The 19,014-nt window shown below is 39.7% G+C and overlaps 1 protein-coding gene across 1 annotated transcript; it reads left to right on the top strand.

Moving 5' to 3' along the window:
- Positions 1-7,525: 7,525 nt before the first annotated feature.
- Positions 7,526-17,335, top strand: frs3 (fibroblast growth factor receptor substrate 3). Its single transcript, XM_085274240.1, has 7 exons — positions 7,526-8,044; positions 9,305-9,430; positions 9,506-9,594; positions 9,745-9,931; positions 11,015-11,176; positions 12,559-12,680; positions 12,763-17,335. The coding sequence occupies exons 3-7, from the start codon at positions 9,529-9,531 to the stop codon at positions 14,065-14,067; spliced, it is 1,842 nt and encodes a 613-aa protein (XP_085130366.1). The 5' UTR covers positions 7,526-8,044; positions 9,305-9,430; positions 9,506-9,528; the 3' UTR covers positions 14,068-17,335.
- The last annotated feature ends 1,679 nt before the right edge of the window (positions 17,336-19,014 follow it).

The following is a 19,014-nucleotide window of genomic DNA, read 5'->3' as shown; positions in this document are numbered from 1 at the left end:
AAGTAATTATTTCTGAAAATCTGTTTTTCCATGGCTTATGATATAGATGGCTTTACTGAAAAGTCATTAGTCTGTGACTGTCCTGGATACTCCGAAATTCTGACTCGCACTCCCCATTCATGCAAAATTAGTTGAAACTGGTGACTGAGCCAATACAGTCATCAGAAAAGAATTTACTGAGGTCACAGAGCCAAGTTCTTGTGTAATTTGGCACAGATAAGACAAAGAAGCAACATTGTCTAATTACTTGTGGCCTGAGTTCGACCTAATGCATGAATAAATGTTTGACTTTCTGTATTCTATACATAAACGTAACGTCTATATTTATTGTTAATGTGTGGTTTTATTCAAACTGTCAATCACTTTGTTACTGTGTGTTTTTAAAAAGTGCTATACAAACCAAAGTTATGATTATTATTGTTACCATTATTATTAAAGTGGTGAGGTAAAAGGACTGGACTGCATATGAGTGAAAAAGCAGACAAAACCCCCCAAAAACTTTGAAGACCTTCAGAAAACTACTTCAGAGATGCTGATAAGTTGATTTTGTCATCTTTGAACAGAGAGCAGTGGTCAACCAGTTTTATAAGCAACTACAACCTGCTGCATGAAAGTTTTAACTATTCTAATAGATTTTTTAAAACATTTTTGTTGTTGTTGAATTATTCCTTAAAATAACAGCAAATTTAGAGACTAAAACAGCCGCTTAGTCGTCAGCATAGGTTAAGAATTTTTTTTCTTATGGAGGAGGAGAGAAAGAAAAAAAAACCAAACACAAACACACACGTACATACTAACAGTCAAAAGTTTGGACACCTTCTCATTTGATGGTTTTTCTTTATTTTTCCAACTTTCTACACACATACAGAAGACATCAAATATATGAAGCAAGATATATGGAAATGTGTAGCAAAGACAAATTTGATAAATAACGTGCTACAAACCCTTGGCCATCTCTCAATGAGCTTCATGTTATTGTCACCTGAAATGGTTTTCACTTCACAGGTGTGCCTTGTCAGAGTTTATTTGTGGAATTTCTTGCCTTCTTGGAGACCTGTGCTTTGGTCTGATGAGTCCAAATTTGAGATCTTTGCTTCCACCCACCGTGTCTTTGTGCTTGAACGGATGGTCTCTACACGTATGGTTGCCAGCGTGAAGCATGGAAGAGGAGGTGTGATGGTGTAAGGGTGCTTTGCTGGTGACACTGTTGGGGATACACCACTACATCCTGCAGTTTGCAATGCACTTGATGATTTTCATCTGTGGAAACCCATTCCATGAAGCTCTCTACGCACTGTTCTTGAGTTAATCGGAAGGCCACATGAAGTTTGGATGACTGATTGTGGAAAGTTGGCGACCTCTGTGCACTATGTGTCTCAGCATTCCCTGACCCCACTCTGTAATTTTAGATGGCCTACCACTTCATGCTTGATGTTCCCAATCACTTCTACTTTGTTATAATACTACTAACAGTGTGGAATATTCAGTTGTGAGGAAATTCCATGACTGGACTTGTTGCAGAGGTGGCATCTTATCACAGTATCATGCTGGAATTCACTGAGCTCCTGGGAGCGATCCAGTCTTTCAAAAAGAATAGATCTATCTCACTTTCTTTATTTTTTTTTCCAACTTTGTTTTGTTGATTTCAACCATGACATACAAAGTTAGCAACAGCAAAGTCAATTTTGATTTCAGAACAATTGTATGTCCATCACACCCTCCAACCCCCCCATCCCGAATTCTCCCTCTTCCAGGTCCACACTAGACAAGACACCGCGAAGATCCAGTCGCCGCACATAAAAATATCTAAGCCACATCATCCAGTCACACACCCGTACACACATACCGCACACACAAAAGAAAATGAGTAACAAGCATAACAAAAACAAAAAAACAACTTTATAATGTTGCCTCTCTCAGTTCACTTCACTCTCAGGAAGTAAAGTAGTGGTGTCAACCAATACGAGAAATGATTTCCAGGTTTTGTTAAATTTCCTAATAGAACCTTTTAGTGAGAATCTAAGTTTTTCTAACTTTAAGTTAGTTAAAGAGTACTTCCTTCACCCAATGGTCATCAGTTGGGGGGTGGGGAAGCTTCCACTTCAACAGAATAAGCCTCCGAGCTAGTAGAGTGGTAAAGGCTAAGGCCTGTTTGATGGGGCTAAATACGTTTAAATTGGGGGGGAATGCCAAAAATTGCAGAGAGTTGGTTAGGAGGGACAGTCTGGCCATATGCTTGACTAAGTGTGTCGAAAATATCCCTCCAAAATGCACTTAGTTTAGAACAAGACCAAAACATGTGGACATGGTTTGCAGGTGATAGTCCACATCTGTTACAGGCATCACTAATGGTTCCATAGATTTTAGATAATTTTGCGTTTGTATAATGTACTTTATAGACCACCTTGCACTGAATCAAAGCATGATGGGCACAAATTAAGGACGAGTGAATCAATTTTAAAGCAGAATCCCACTGCTGTTCTGGCAGGGTTGTCTGTAACTCTTCCTCCCATCTCAGCTTAGTAGGAGAAATAGATTTGGAAACAAATGTATCTAGTATTTTATACAAGGCTGATATAAGTCTGTTTTCATGAGGGTTCGTCTGCAGGATGATATCCAGATTTTTTTCTGGAGGCCGATTGGGAAAATCAGGGAACTGTTCTTTTACAAAATCTCTAGCCTGAAGATAACGAAAAAATTGGAATTAGGCAGGTCGTATTTAGATGATAGGTCAGAAAAGGATAGAAAGGTGTCATGACTGTACAAGTCCTTAACAGTCCTAAGTCCTTTATCTTTCCAAATTCTAAAGGCCGCGTCAGTGTTTGAAGGTACAAGATTGCAATTCTTTAGTAAAGGTGTTAGCAAAGACGGCCCAAGTAGCCCAAAGTATTTTCTGAACTGTTGCCAATAGTTGCCGTTCCTTAGCTATTTGATTCTCCCAAACAAGGGTTGGAGAGATGGGGAGTGGTGAGCTGAGCAGTGATGGGAATAACAGCGTTACTTTTTTCAGTAACGAGTAATCTAACTAATTACTATTCCTATCGTTACAACGCCGTTACAGTTACTAACAAGAAAACGCGGTCCGTTCAACAAACAGACGGTTGAAGCTGTGTTCAGCTTACCACATCTTATATCAGTTGCACGGAAGTAGCTGACTACGTAAGTAATCTGGACACTACCCGGTTGTTCAGTCTGACGTCACTAGCCATGTCTGGGCCTAAACTCCGCTGCAGGTCCATATATCAAACGATCACTGTGGCATTACTGAGAGTTGAAAAACTGTCTAAAGTCTTTCATCTTTAATAAAATGATCAGCGTTCTGCTCTACCAGGTGTAACAATTGAGTTTAACATCCAGGCATCCATGAAAACGGAATTTATGACATTTAACAGAGTTAGAAGTTAGCAGGGAGTTAGCTCGCTAGCTTCTATCTAAATACAATATAGCATGTCCTGACTGCGGGGTTTTGGAAACAAATTAAAACGTACAGCTCTGCTATCACTTCCAGCATAAATGAAGACAGAAAACTAAACAGCAGTGACGGTTGTAGGGTTACTGAAGTTGGGCTAACTGGTATATAATGATGTGCTACGTGACCGCTAGCGACACAGCTATGTTAGCATAATATAAACAAGCTAACTTTTTTTCCACTCGATAAAAGTTAACGTGAGTGTTCTCGGTGGTCAGGAACAAATGTAATCGCATGGCAGGATGCTGTAAAAGGACCAAACTTCAGCCAGGAGAACAACTGAGATAATCCATCCACAATATGAGGTTAGTCATTCATATACTGCTGCATGGCTGGGCTGTAGTTACATCCTAAGGTTTTAAAAACGAAGCTTAAATAAATGATTAGCGGTAATAAAAGCCGAGGGAGGTCAACAGGGATTACTGACTGTTTTAGGAGCTTTTTGAGATTAAATAGAAGAAAATACATAACATTAAACATGTTAACAACACAAAAGCCATATTAAACGCAGACTACTTTAGACCCGGAAGTAGGATTCGTCGCGTCATCACTGAACAACCGGACAGCTTTAAGCAGCTACGCGCACTCCCACGGACGGTAATCACAATCACCGTCTAGCACATACCTTCCCAAAGTGTGGGGCCCGCCTAGGGGGGGCGCAGAGCCATTGCAGGGGGGGGGAACAAAACGCTAGCACAGGGCGGCCACAGAAACACAAAGCATACAGGTAAAATAATCACACCGTGACGCCTTTGCCTTTGTAAATGGAGGGACAGTAACTCCATGTGTATATGTAAGCGTGTAATACCTGCAGAAAGTCAGATTAACAGCATTTCGTCTCTATCTGCTATTCTGCAATTCATCTCATGGAAAGAATAACGTGGCGCACAGCGTGACGTGAAAAAAGGCACTCACCTTTGACGTTGTGTGACGAACTCTGTATTCCTTGTCCACAGGAAAACGCAAAAAAGGAGTTTTAAAAAATCTCAGTTTTCGGTGATTCGAAACACCATTTACGTGTGGACGAAACAGCTGCGTATTAGTAGTTTATTTTCTTACTACCTGTAATTTATTGCAGATTACTTGTATTTGCTTAATTGTTTACTAAATGTTTGAGGTGTGAAATAAACCGCAATGGAGCAAAATAAGGGTGTGTGTGGTTGGAGTATGTGTGCGTGCGTGTGGTGCGCGCGCGCACGCGCGGGAGGGGATGGGGGGACGCGAACATTTTTCTTGTAAAACAAAGGAGGGCCCAGCAAAAAAAGTTTGGGAAAGCTAGTCTAGCACAACACCTGGAGCTAAGGGGGCAAAACAATGGCATGAGTGCTGCTGTTTCACTCAGGAAGAATAAAGTAGTCGTGGTAAGCCAATCACATGACCACTTAAAGACAAAGCAACAAGGTGATATATACCAGTTTTTAAATTGTGTTTATAGGCCACGTAAAACCAGAGTCATGATAAACAATATATACGCAGCATTTTTTTCATCAATAGTTTTGTCACGTTTACTGTCTAAGGACAGCGCTAGCAAGCACTCTCTGCTTATGAGCCAAAAAAAAAAAACAAAAAACTGGGAAGTTTTAGGAGTGACAGAGAGAGAGAGCGAGAAAGCAGAAAAAGAGAGAGAGCGAGTTTTGAGATGTGAGAGATTTGTGACGTTTAGCGTGTTTGGGCTGTGTAATTAATGTGTTGTTTTGTGTAGTTACTGTAGTGTGTAGTGTTGTGGATAGTTTTGTGTCGTGTGTCAGAACAATGAGGCGACTGCTGTCTCCAGGTAGGAAAAAGGAGTGATACACCTGCTGCTGTCAGGCCTGCAGGTATCAGGCTGTGATGTTCTCCTTTATAGTGGACAGAAATTATTGTTTTGGAGTGGCACAAATAATTTGTGTGGCATCTTATTGAATGCAGAACAGCTGATTGTTCTGTAAATAGTTTGAAATGGTTATTTAAAAAAATCAAGGTAAAAGGTAAATGGATGCAAATAACTTTGTTGTTTGCAAAACTTGTGCATAGGATTTTAAAATTGACAAGTTATATTTGCATTTAAAGTTCTGAAATATGATTCATTAAACATGTTTGTGGTTGTTACAGTAAAAAATATAACTTTTTCTACTCTGATTTTATGTTGTTTGTGTGATTTTAGATCAATTGGGTTAATACAGTATGTCAAAATGAAAATGTAACTGTAAATTCAGACACGTGAGGTTGTGCTGAAAAGAATGATACCAAACAAGGCAAAGTAAATCGTTTTTAAAGGTAAAATGTGGAGGGAAAATCAAAAGTAGTTAAAAATGGCCAATTATACCCTGGAGGGTTAAATTATTATTTTTTTTAAATAACAGATTAGTTAGTTTTCGAGTAATTAATTACTTTTAGAATATTGTAACTCAGTTACTAACTCAGTTACTTTTTTGAAGAAGTAACTAGTAACTATAATTAATTACTTTTTCAAAGTAACTTGCCCAACACTGGAGCTGAGTATTGATGATAGTAAGTAACAGCTAGATGCTGTTTCCATTTGTACCCGGGCCGGTACGGGGAGGTCATTGTGAACCCAATGTAAGAGTTTTTGTATGTTAGCTGCCCAATAGTAGTGTCTAAAATTGGGCAGGCGAAGACCACCGTCATTGAATAGATTTACAAACTCTAGCTTGTTTCCCACCCCACATGAAATGTGACAGAATCTTTTCTAACTTATTGAAGAATGCTTTAGTAAGAAGAAGGGACATGTTGAAAAAGATACAAGAATTTGGGGAGGACATTCATCTTTATCAGATTAACTCTGACAATGGTAGTGAAGTCCAATGGTCACAGTCTTTCCCAACGTTTTCTAATAGGGATAGAAAATTCTCCCTCATCGTTTTAGGTATAGAAGAAGAAATAAAAACCGACAGATATCCAAATCTGGTTTCTGTCCACTTAAAGCAGGGGTCCCCAATCCCAGTCCATGTGGGCCGGTGTCCCTGCAGGTTTTAGATGTGTCCTTGATCCATCACAGCTGATTTAAATGGATAAATTACCTTCTCAACATGTCTTGAAGTTCTCCAGAGGCCTGGTAATGAACTAATCATGTGATTCAGGTGTGTTGACTCAGGGTGAGATCTAAAACCTGCAGGGACAGCGGCCCTCGTGGACTGGGATTGGGGACCCCTGTTCTATAGTCTTGCTAATGACCTACTAGGTGTGTTGCAACAGGGACACATGGAAAAGTTGCAGGACAGCGGCCCTCGAGGACTGGAGTTTGAGACCCCTGCCATATAGTATAGCTGCCAATGGACAGATTCAAGGTTTCGATGGTTACAACCTTGTGCAGTAAAGAGGATGTTGTATTACAAGATACAATAAGCCAGCTGATCGAGTTGTTTCACTAACTCATCTACACAAGACATTTTGTATCGCAGCCATGGGAGCTGACTTGAACTGACAACTTCAATCTCCATGTTTCAACTTTATTGTCAAAATAATTTAGAGTTAAATCTCGTAATTATGACTTTATTCTCAAAATCAGTTGCACATTGATGATTTTTGATGGCTACAGTCTAATTGTTTTATATTTCAACTTTCCCTCATATATTGTCTTAAAAGTCTGATGGATGATTATAAAGAAATTTAAGTTTTCCCCACATGCAGCTGAAACAGTCATGCCTTGAAAACATGCTTTCTTCTCACATTCATCCAGGCTGCTAAATTCTTCTGCTCTGTGGTGCTTTGTAGTTTCTTTACCTTTTTGTCATCTCGCTTAGACGTCCTGTCTTTTTTTTTTTAATTAAAGCAGACTTCAGCACTTCATCCTTTGTGATTGTAAATGCTTAAATAAAACAACTTGAAGAAACAGGTGTGACTCTCCTTTTCAACAATTTTAAGTACACATATATTTGTAAACTGTATACATACACAGCCTTCTGCTGCTTACATTCTTTCTATTTCATCTGTAGATATTTTGAACATCTTATATCTCTATTGTATTTCTTCTATTGTACCCATTGTAGTTCTTTATAGTTGTTTCTATTGCTTTTAAATAATCATTTATCCTATTTATGCATTTTAAGTGGATTTTTTCACAGCAAAGGAAGAATGTCATTGCACAGGGAAACAAATATCTTTACTCTGCATATGACAATAAAACTTTGATACACTAAATTATGTTTTTTTTCTTACGTGGCCCTCATTTAAAAGCCCCCCCTCTTTTTTCCCTTGCCCCTCCTCTCCTTCGGCCAAAGCAGGCACACCTTTCCCTCCGTGGTCCTCCAGCGTTTCTTACCTTCTTGTCGCTGCTTTGAGCCTCGTTGTCTGGCTGTGAACTCTCACCCCAGCTGCTTGGGAAATGTCATACAGGCAGAGGCCCGTGCTGCAGTAGGGGGGCGTAATAGGAGGAAAAAATAACATTTTCACTGCTCTCACTGCATCTTTTTTTATTCGCGTCTCTGAGGTGCAAGTGCCACATCCCCGCTACCAACACCACCACCAGCAGCAGCAGCCGCCGATAACTAACCGCAGTCTCAATGCTCACCTCGCATTAGGACTGATATTTAAAAAAAAAAAAAGAAAAGAAAAGAAAAAATCCGTGCCAGACATGTGAGTAGCAAACCATCGCTTGTCGCTCTCCACTTACCCGGTGATTGCTGTGCGCTCTCGCTATTGTATCCTCACACCAACGAGAACAGATGGTCATTGAACTGTGTCGTTGTGCTTTTGGTGTCACTGTGCTGTTTTCGTGGCTGCACGATCGCGTTTGCGGGGCAGGCGGCAGCCTCGCTGGCGGCTTGTTTTGGGCTCTGCGTCGGCTTGGCTAATTGAGCAACGAGGCTGTGATTTTTCGGCTGTAAATAGCTCAGTGGGAGGGAGACCCATTCATTCAGTGGCCGTGTGATAAGTGTGTGTGATGTAGCTATTAGCTCTTTAGCCCGCTTGCACTCATCCCCCCCCCCTTCCAAGGTAGCCGTGGATTTGGTGTGGAGACAAAACCAGCCTGGTGTTTCCAGTCAGATGCGGAGGCCCAGGTTAGAGCGCACATAATGCGGCGGTGTTGATGTGAAATGTGTTTTTGGCCCCTCTGAGGAGCACAAACTGAGCTGGAACTACAAAGCTGATGCAGATGCGTGCACGGGGACGCAGGGGATCATGCAGGAGGTCTCGTTATTCGCTTGTGATCTGGGATGTACTTCAGTGCAAGGAACTCCCTGTACTTTTTTTTGACTGACTGTAGTATTCTTAAGTGTTCTGCGGGGTTTGTTTGGATTATTGCAACGATTCATTGGTGTACTTACTTCCTTTAAACGCCCCCCTTTTTTCTTTAAATCCCAAACTTCCACATTGGCATTACCGGAGCTGTCTATTTCCTCAATTCCTCTATTTCCCGCATTTGATTGGATGCTTTGGTTCTAGAAAGCTGGCATGATGAGTAGAAATATAACTGCAAGATACTGTGTTGCATTCTTAGGCTATAATTTGACTAATTAGGGTATTTACTCCATTATATATCTAGAAACACTACTGACATCCAGCCATTACACCGTCATCTCTAAACAGTCATGTTATTATTATTATTTTTAAATAACCTTAAGAATAAATAGTCTTATTACAGTTTTTGGTCCTCAAAGATTATAAAATAGCTACATGAAGTTCTGAATTTATTGCTTTTTGTAATTAAATTTGTCAGCATGTAGTTGAAAGGTGATGGGAAACGTGCGGAGGAGGAGATGACATGCAACAGGTTCAGAGTTTTAAAACTCTGGGATGTTCACAATGACCAAACTCATGCTTTCCATATGGTTGAAGACAAGGTTCCTGCAATGATTTCCAACTCTTCTACTCCTCCGTCCCTCATGGTTTCAGGGGGAAGAACATTAATCCTCTTTGGAAGATGTCAATCCAGCAGACTAACTGGCTTGTGATGCCAATGCCCAGCAGAAGATCCTGGGACTGAGACGCGGATCCCTTTACACTGATGGCCTGGACTGAGTAAGTCATTCAGTGTTTGTTTATTTATTTTTATATGAGCGCTGTGTGTGATAGTGTTTGCTTCATCCGTGACAGGTTTCAGCTGGCCTGCTGAAGCTATGGGGAGCTGTTGGAGCTGTCTATACAGAGACCCCATCCGAGACAACCATCTCACCAAATTTAAGGTCAGGAATCCCCCAAAATCTTGTATATGTTTTTTTTTTTTTTTTTTTTCCCTCCTTACATAACAACTGTCCATTTGTGTCCATTTAAACTGTAGTAAACTGACGTGCCTTCCCCTTCACTTCACGTCATGCTGTTTCCGCCTCTGCTAGGTCACAAATGTAGACGATGAGGGCAACGAGCTGGGCTCTGGGATCATGGAGCTCACCCAAACTGAGCTCATTCTTCACACACGTAAGAGGGACGCCATCCGGTGGCCATATCTCTGCCTGCGTCGCTACGGCTATGACTCCAACCTGTTTTCTTTTGAGAGCGGCCGCCGCTGTCAGACCGGGCAGGGTGAGTAACATTTTCTCTGATTTTCTGCTTTGGTTACACGCCTGTAGAGTCGCTGTGGAAATTGTTGTTGTTTTGTATGTCTTTTTGTACTAACCTAGGTTGTCCTTGTAGTATCTTTAGGTGTGGGCCACTTTGGGTAATTTGAAAGGATTCAAATGTAAGTCATGCAATCTGCTCCAATTCATTGAACACTCATCAAAGGATGACTTGGTGTGTGTGTGTGTGTGTGTGTGTGTGTGTGTGTGGGGGTGTTTGTGAAATTAAATACAACTCTTATTTTAAAGGCAGTCAGAGGTGAGCTTGCGTGCTTACATTTGTGGAGAGCAGATTACTGTGTTCAAGAATTAGTTTGAAGAAAATCTGGAGCTTCAGGTGAAAAACAAAGCAGGGAGTTTTGACTTTTTCTCCTCAGCTCTGGACAAGAGCTGTGATGATCTGCGACACAGGAACTCAAATGGGACATAAACTGTTAACCGACGGCTATCCGTCGATGTCCACCCGACAGGAAAAAAATGTCAGTCTTTTGAAGCAAGTGATAGATGAAGTGACCGAAATTAATCCAGAAGTGAAACTGGTATTTTTGCATTGCACCACAAATCATGTGGTGTCATGTAAGTCGGTGCTAAATATTAACTGTAGTTGATGTAACTAAAATAATTAACTTGGTCGGACTTTGGCTTCACTGCTGGTCGAGCACTTCAAGTCCCTGCTGGATTTTTTTTATTCTCCTCTCAAAGAGGAGAAGTTTACCCACATGATGAAACATGCTCAGAAGATGTTGGCTCTCTTTGGATCTACCTTCATATGTGAACAAACATTCTCAGTGAGGAAGTTAAACAAATCCATATACAGAACCTCTCTGTGGCCATTTCCACCTGAGGCACTGAACCTGACTTTAATGCAGTTGTTCAAGTCCCAAAACAAACCAGACTTCTCTCTCAGTGATCGAGAAAAAAGGAACCGACCACCTCTGTAATATGGCCGATGTCTCTTTCAAGTAAGAAGAGACCTTTGTACGTCCTAAACGTGTTGTCATTGTGCTCTGGGTTTTTTTTTTTTTTTTTTTTTTTTTTTTAAAAATAGGAATCTTTGCATTCAAGTGTTCTCGGGCAGAAGAGATCTTTAATCTGCTCCAGGAGCTGATGCAGTGCAACAGCATCAACGTGGTGGAAGAGTCGATGATGATGAGTCGGAGCGGTCACACACCAGAGATGGACATGTCTCGCACACCACAGACACCCAACAGTGAGTCACACAACACCAAACGCGCACACAAACAAAAGGATGCACTTTGAGACTAATTGCAGATGTTAGATGCAGTAATCCGTCGCTAAATTTAGCAGAACTTCTACAAAAAAGGCTTTGCAACTTTATTTTGGAGTGTTTTTCTTAAGCTGATGAGCTATTTTCCCACACACTTTCTCAGAGTGATGAGTCTATCACCATCTTTACTTCTGAATGACTCAGCCTCTTTAGGAAACTCTTTTTATACCAAGTCATGCTACCGAGCTGTTGCCAGTTAACCTATTAAACGGTTTCTTTGAGTCTTTGGTTGCCACTGTTTAAACAGTTCCTGGCATCAAAATGAGATGAAACGGCTGCCTGATAAGTTAAATGCCTAATCAGTGTGTGAGAAATGGAGGTTTCCATGTCACATTCTTCTAAATGACATATTAGACCTTTTCATTCTTGAAATGCTTAATCTTGAACTCATAATTGAAGAAAAGTTGTCAGTTTCTGGAGGAAAAACAAATGAGCCTCTTTTCCCCATTAGGAGTTTTATGAGACGCCTTTCAGGTTATGAAGTTTGCCCCAGTTTGGTCATATTTGTTTACAGTCTCTGCTACTTTAGTGAGAGGCAGGTAGCCTGTCCAGGGCCTAATAGCAAAGTGGAACGCTTACTGAGGAGCCTTTAGGTTAAAGAGCCCAAGATTTCCATTCAAAATCAGTGAACACCAAAACAGAGCCAGAAGAGAGTCAGTGTTGAGCAGTCATGTTGCTCATTAACGGTTGCATGTGTTAAAGAAGACAACAGTTTGGCAACAGGTTCACTATTTGAAGGTAAAATAGTTTCTACTGCCCCCAAGTGGCGACAACATCAATTGCTTCAGGTTTAACCAACAAATGCGTAGTGACATCTCATCTCATTTCACACTTTGAAGCGTAACACAGCCAGAAAGACTTGCTTTCATTATTACATTTACATTACTGTATTAGGAAAAGACACTACCATGTCAGCTAACTGAACCTCTGTAAATGCACTTCAAGCATTCCTTCAAGCACTTCAAATGGTCCTAAAAATGGATATCACTGTTATCCTCTTTGGCTGGAGGATAAAACAAAAAAAACAAAACATGAAAAATCAAAACATTGTCATATTTTATTTTTGATTGTGAAAGTGCTGCTGGTCTTAAAAGGTTTGCTTTGGTGAAGTTCCTTCTTCTTTGGTGATTTGTTATTCTTGTTGATATAATCCCTTTTTAATGTTGTGGGTTTTTTTTGTTTGTTTGTTTTTTATGTATCCACTGATTTACTGCAAAAAGGATTTTAAATAACACTTTAACATTTAATACTTTACGTGACAGCCTCACTTGATTTATTTATTTATTTTTCTTTACCTGTACCAGCTCCAGCATTTCCTATCCAGGCTTTTCCCAATGGATACCCTGGTTATCCAATCAGAGGAGATTCCTCTCAACCATCGATTGCTGATGATCATGGACATAGCCTCATGGGTTTGGAAGACCAGGTGAGACCTCTGAGTGCGCTTTTAACTGGACTTTAGCTGTGCTGTTTCGCCAATGTAACAAAGTCTTTATTTTCTCTTACAGACCCACACCTATGTAAATACTGTGAGCATGGAGGGGGATCTTTCCATGCGTCATTGTGTGCACTCTCTACCTGAGGTACGGCCTAGCACTTTTCCTGAAACAACACGGGGAGCCATGCCTGTAGGGGGCCAAGGAAATCCGCAGTCCAACCTGCGGTGCTGTCCCCTCGAGGAGCATAAAGATCCTCAGGTGTTCCTACAGACGTCCTCGCAGGAGGTCAAATTCATGCTGGGTCCCACTCCAGCGCAACGGCATCTGCTGGAGAGAGAGAGGGAGAGGCACGGGCACAATCCTCACAACCTTCAGCCAGTAGAGGGCGCAGCAAGCTCAGAGACGGAAGGAGACGAGCCCTCTATGCACCTGTGCAACTCTCACTCCTACCACCATTTCCATCATCACATGCACCGGCACCTGGGCCATGAGCACCAGGAGGGCTGCCAGAGTGGCGAGCTCACGTACGAGAATATCAACGGCCTGCGAAGTGGCCGTAAGCAGCGTCTGAGTCCCAGCAGCGTGTCGCAATCCGTAGGTTCAAGCAGCAGTAGCAGCACCGGGGACAGTCATTCTCACTCCCTCTTACACGGTCACGGGCCGACATCGCTACCCCCGCAGGGGTACTCCTGTGAGAGGGGCATGGGTGGAGCTCATCGTCGGACAGCTCTGCTTAACTACGAGAACTTACCCTCTCTGCCGCCGGTGTGGGAGTACAGCGCTCTCCAGCGGGATGATGAGCAGGAAGAGGAAGACGATGACCAGGATGATGAGGAATATGAAGAAGAAGAGGAAGATTTTGATGAGTACGAATTCTCAGAAGGCCCCGGGACACCCAATGGTTACCATCAAGACAGCCGGGGCATACACAGAGACGCCCTGCAGAACTATGTCAACACAGAGCAGGTTCAGCCTCCCCGGCTTCGACACGCCTGCCCCCCGCATCCACGGCCGTGTCACCCAGACAGAGGGGGGCGAATATTTAGCTTTGATTTCCGCAGACGATCGAGGTCAGGGGTTGGAGGTTGTGAGCACAGCCACATGCCTCCTTCGCGGCAGCTGAATTACATCCAGGTGGACCTGGAAGGAGAGCCTCCCTGCCAAGCCCTCAGCAGCGGGGGTGCCCAGACCCAGCCACAGCACCAGCGCCTACCACCCAAAAAATGTGGTCCGCAGGCACCCCGGCGCAGCGAATGCTACGCAGTCATTGACCTAAAGAAGACCGCTGCCATGTCCAACCTGCAGAAAGCTCTGCCCAGGGATGATGGGACTTCCAGAAAGACTCGCCACAACAGCACAGACCTGCCTCTGTAAATGGTGTTCGAACTGAGAAGGAGCAATGAAGACAGATGAAGGCTTATCCTCATCTTAGCACACTGGACCCTTCACTGTCATCCATCCATTCAACTGTCGGGCTGATCAGTACAGTACAGGTACCTAATTAGAAACTTACTGAAACCTAACTGTGCATATACAAGCAAAAGAGAAATCTCTGAGGAGAATTTGCCATTTTATTTTGTGTTGTCAGATATTTGGTGTAAAGCTCTCTGGAGAAATCTGCATTTTTTTTTGTTGCAGATAATTGCTGGATATTTGAATATTATTATATCTAACCATAAAGTCACATATGTGTATGTAAAATATATGTATATTTGACTTTTGGCTTAGTTTGGCCGAGAGTTTAGCAGAGAGTTATACGTAGAAGCAGTCGTTGCCATAATGTTTTAGTGCAAATCTTTTAAAACCATCCACACTCATAAATGTTGTTGCTCCTATCATATAGTTTGCCAAACACTTTGAGTGTCAGAGTTATGAACCTCATCTCCGAAATTATGTTGTTAGCATGAAGGATGGTAATGGTTCCTCCCAGATACTGGTCAATGTTCATACCTCATCAAAAGCACTTAAATCTAATGTTGTGGCTAGTAGAAGAGACCATTATTTGTTACTGTATGCCTATAGAGCATTTTGCACACAATCCTATGGAATTGTATTTCATCTTTTTTTTTTTTTTTTTTTTTTTTTTAAGGAGTTATTTAGTTCAGTCCTAGCTTAAAAAAAATGATGGCTTAAACAAATCGAAGAGAATGTGATATTTGAAGAAATATACTAAACTAAATGATGGTGAAAGTAGCACACATGCATTAAATGAGCTTTAGCTCCCTCCTGTCAACATGCAGCAATTGAAAAAGTAGCATATCAACTTTGATCACACCTCCTGCTTATCATCTCAAACCTGCAGGAGGTTCACGCTTGTCACGTTGCACTTTTGACCCTGGGCCGCTGAAACGCTCTTTGTCACCACTCCCGCGCCACTGGAGCCACAGGTTGTGTCCTTTTACCAAAAACAGGGGTTCAAATATTTCCCGGAGATAATAATGTAGATAGTTTATTTAAATGTTCTTGAAAGAGATGCTGATAACCTCAAATCGTGGCATTAAGCTATAACCTCACACAAAATGTTGTCAGTTATCAGGTACGGATGTTCTGTTTGAAAAGGGTTGTCGCAAAATCATCCACTGAAGATTTTTGTGAGAGAAATTGTCAACCAATTAACAGATATTTATTTATTTATTTATTTATTTCACTTTAATTTATTCTCTCTCTCTCTTTTTTTGTTTTGTTTTGTTTTCCACGTGACGACCAGCGTTTTGTAGTCCAGTTGGTAATATGGAGACCAAAGTTTCACCTCAGATTACCACTGGACACTGATGTATTACTGTTATAACTGTGCTTAATTATATTTTAAACAAAAGAAAGACTGTATTTATATTTTAAGTGCCAAAACTTAATTCCAAACTGTACGATGAATAAAATCAAATGTGCCATTTGGGTTGGTAGAAATCTATAGGACAGAAAGGCATAAGAGGAGAACAGTCAGAAGACAAAAAGGAAAAAAGAAAATCCTGCTTTTTAAGGATAACACAAGCTAAAATAATAAAATCTGCACATTCCACCTCATCCACATCGACAGCCATTTCGAAGGGGCATATAAGAATGGTAATCTTGTGGTCTGATAATCACTGTTAGGGTGGTTTTTATGCTGCTACTTGTACATACTGACAGTAGCCCATGTAAGCTACATGAAAAAAAATGTGATGTCAGATCCTTATCATATCGTTGATAGAAGTAGCATTGTTGTGTTCTCCTGAGATTTTTTGTTTTGTTTTGTTTTCTCAGAGCTGTAGAAATGTCACGTACCATTTAATTGAATGTTTTATTTGACCAATATTTCATGTAATCGAGATTGTTTTCTGATTAACTAACTGTCTGGTATGGGGAGAGTTAATGGAAGCACACAGATCTCTTTCTTTGTTCTGCTTTTTTTTCTTTTTTCTTTTTTTAAATGAGCGTTCACATCAGGGTGATGTTTTCAGCCTATAAAGGAAGGCCAGATGTTCTATGTTTACACATGTGCAGGCCTTCAGATGCAGATGTATTGTGGCATTAAGCTGAAGTTGGTCTTTTTTTTTTTTTTTTTTTTTTTTTTTTCACGCATTTTTCTAAGCATTTCCATTAAATGAGACAAAAATGTATTTTTTAACATCTGTGCATGAATTGAAGTATTCAAGCTGAGTGGAAACAACCTTTTAAAATGTGTTAAGAATAAACAGAGCCCAACCAATTTATTGGTGTGCAGATGTTATCGGACGATATTAGCTGTTTGCTGATATATTAGTGTTAGGGTTTATAATTTTCAATAAATAAAAATTAAAAAGGTAGAGAAGAGACAAAAAAAACCACCCTTCAACCATGCTGTTGATGTTGCATAGTTTGTCCAACAGAGGGCACTCAACAGCAACAAAACAACCAGCTGATCCAAACAGAGTTGGCCAGAGTGTAAAGTCATAAATAAATAACAAGAAAAAAAAATGCTGGGTAATTCTTTTTGTTTAATGTGCCTGAAAGAGAGAAAACAAAATAAATGTTTATATTGCAGTATTGGATATTAGTATCTTAAAAATTTGTAAGGACTCTTATGTGCTTACGTGAAGCTGAAACCTAAAACCTAAATTCTTCTGTTCCCTGAAACTATATATTATCATATTTCAATTCCCACTTCAGATATTTTCCTCAAATAGAAAAACAAAACAGAAATAAAAACTTGTGTGAACCATTATAGATGTAAAATTTTGAATTATTGCTCAAATATTGTTGTACTACTGTTACTTTCAAGATAAAGTAGTAAATGTTCAGATTTTCTAAAATTTGATAATATGTAACCAGCAAGTTTTTTTTTTTTTTTTTTTATAAAAATATTTTTGCCCTAATTACTTATTTAAAATCTTCAGATAATTAGTTAAAAGATGGCTACCAATATAAAAAAAATCTGCTACTAATGTTTTATTTTAAGTGATCAAAAGGATTTTACAACAACAAATGTTATCTATCATTTTTTTAACAATCCATTTAAAACTACAAACATTAAACCTGAAACTGTGAAACTCTCAAATGATTGACAAAGCAGTTAATCAGCTTTCATTGTAGTAAAATAAGTGTAACTTAGCTTCCTAACTTTACATAAAAGTTGCTTGTTGTTTTTGATTTTGTTCTTTGACAAAAAAACACGTTAACTCTCCTATTTATAAAGGGGAAAAAAAAAAAAGACCAACTTGTAGCTGCCGTTTTTGCTAGATTTGTGAGGACATTGTTGTGATACATCAGAGGGATGTTTACATTTTTTGCAATAATATGTAATTCATTGTTTTGCCAATCCAAATTGGACCAATATTTGAAGATTATTGAAATGTATAGTCTAAAGAAGTGTGGTCTTAATGTATTTAATCATGTTTGTCTATGAATCTTATTATTTGAGATACAATGTTCATTTGTCAGCCTCAGTAGAGTGAATTTAACTTTAAAAAGAAAAATGTTTTCTTGACTGTCAGTTAGCTCAACATGAACAGTGCCATATATTATGTTACCATTGCCAATACTTCAGAGTTTATTGCATTACATTTTTCAAAGCTGTGGTGATGTATCATAAACGACTCCGTAAGTCAATCATTCATTTTCTCAGAATAATGTTACGTGTGGTTTTATAGGTGTTATAAAATTCTGCACCATTACCGTGATTGCCACTGTTTATTGATTAATAATCAATGACGTTTAAGTAATTGTTTTTCAAATCATTCAGCTTCAAAATACTCGCTGCTGAGGTCAAACGAACTCGGGGGCCATAAGATAACGGCACCCACCTCATTACTCACTGTGATTGGCCTGGTGCCGATGCTATCTCAAGCATTTACTTTTCATAAACTTTAGTATTTATGCCTAAGGCATGATTCACACAGGTGTCTATGAGGTTGTCAGTGTGGTGTGGTTGTTTCTGCTTGTGCAATCTGCAGGGCAAGTGGCAACGAGTCCTCCCATTAGGTTCCCCAAAACAGCATTTATTTGAAGGGGTTGTTTTAAAATAAAAGTCAAAATAAAAATAATATATATTCTTTGTGTTTACTGTGAAAGCGTAATTGCATACCTTATCCATTAAAAAATAAAAAAATAAAATCTTGTTGTGCCTTGCATTTTCAAGCTGAAGAAATATCTTTACTGCCATTGATTGTAGCATCCTGATGGAGAAAAGAAAGTCAGCACCTCTTGAAGGTTTGGAGACAGAAAGCAAAATAGCCTTTTAGTCTTTTGTGTTGTACTTTGTAGTCAATCCTGATGGTCAATCACTGTATTTTTTTTTCCCTCTTTATTTTTCTTAAATGAAGTTTGTTAAAAGAGAAGTTTGGCATTTTCGGAAAAATGAATATTTGCTTTCTTACTAAGAGTTAGATTGATGCCACAGACACTTATGTGATGTGAAAGATGTAGACATAGGTTTGTGAAGCCCTGGTTTGAAGCCTCAATTTTAGCATGTCATCTGCTGCCATGATGGGTTTTTTTATTTGGCACATTTTGAACAGAGGGTGACATGCTAATTTATCAGCTAACGCTGGCAATCTTGGGTAACTTGGAGAGCACATTGGTGTTAAGTAACATAACACTAAAATACTAAAAGAAAATTTAAAAAAAATAGAATTTCATTTTGTTTTTGTTTTTTTTAAATACTATTTTACTGTTTAATTATTTGAAAAAGCATAGGGGAAGGCTAGTAGACAGCTAATGCTAGCAGCCACTTGTGTTGGTAGGCTAACTACCTTTTAAAATGCTGTTATAAAAATATTCATAACTCACCACTTTAGAGTTGTTATGAAGTGATAAATTGATTCATTTTTATTTTATTTTAGTTTACACGGTTTAAAAATGCTTATT

Source organism: Mchenga conophoros, linkage group LG5 (genome assembly GCF_057382185.1).
Source record: "Mchenga conophoros isolate Kocher_MC1m ecotype Shallow Benthic linkage group LG5, M_conophoros_male_GT1.1, whole genome shotgun sequence".
Taxonomy (NCBI): domain Eukaryota; kingdom Metazoa; phylum Chordata; class Actinopteri; order Cichliformes; family Cichlidae; genus Mchenga; species Mchenga conophoros.
The sequence above is the reverse complement of the archived record's forward strand: the minus strand, read 5'-3'. Positions and strand labels throughout refer to the sequence as shown.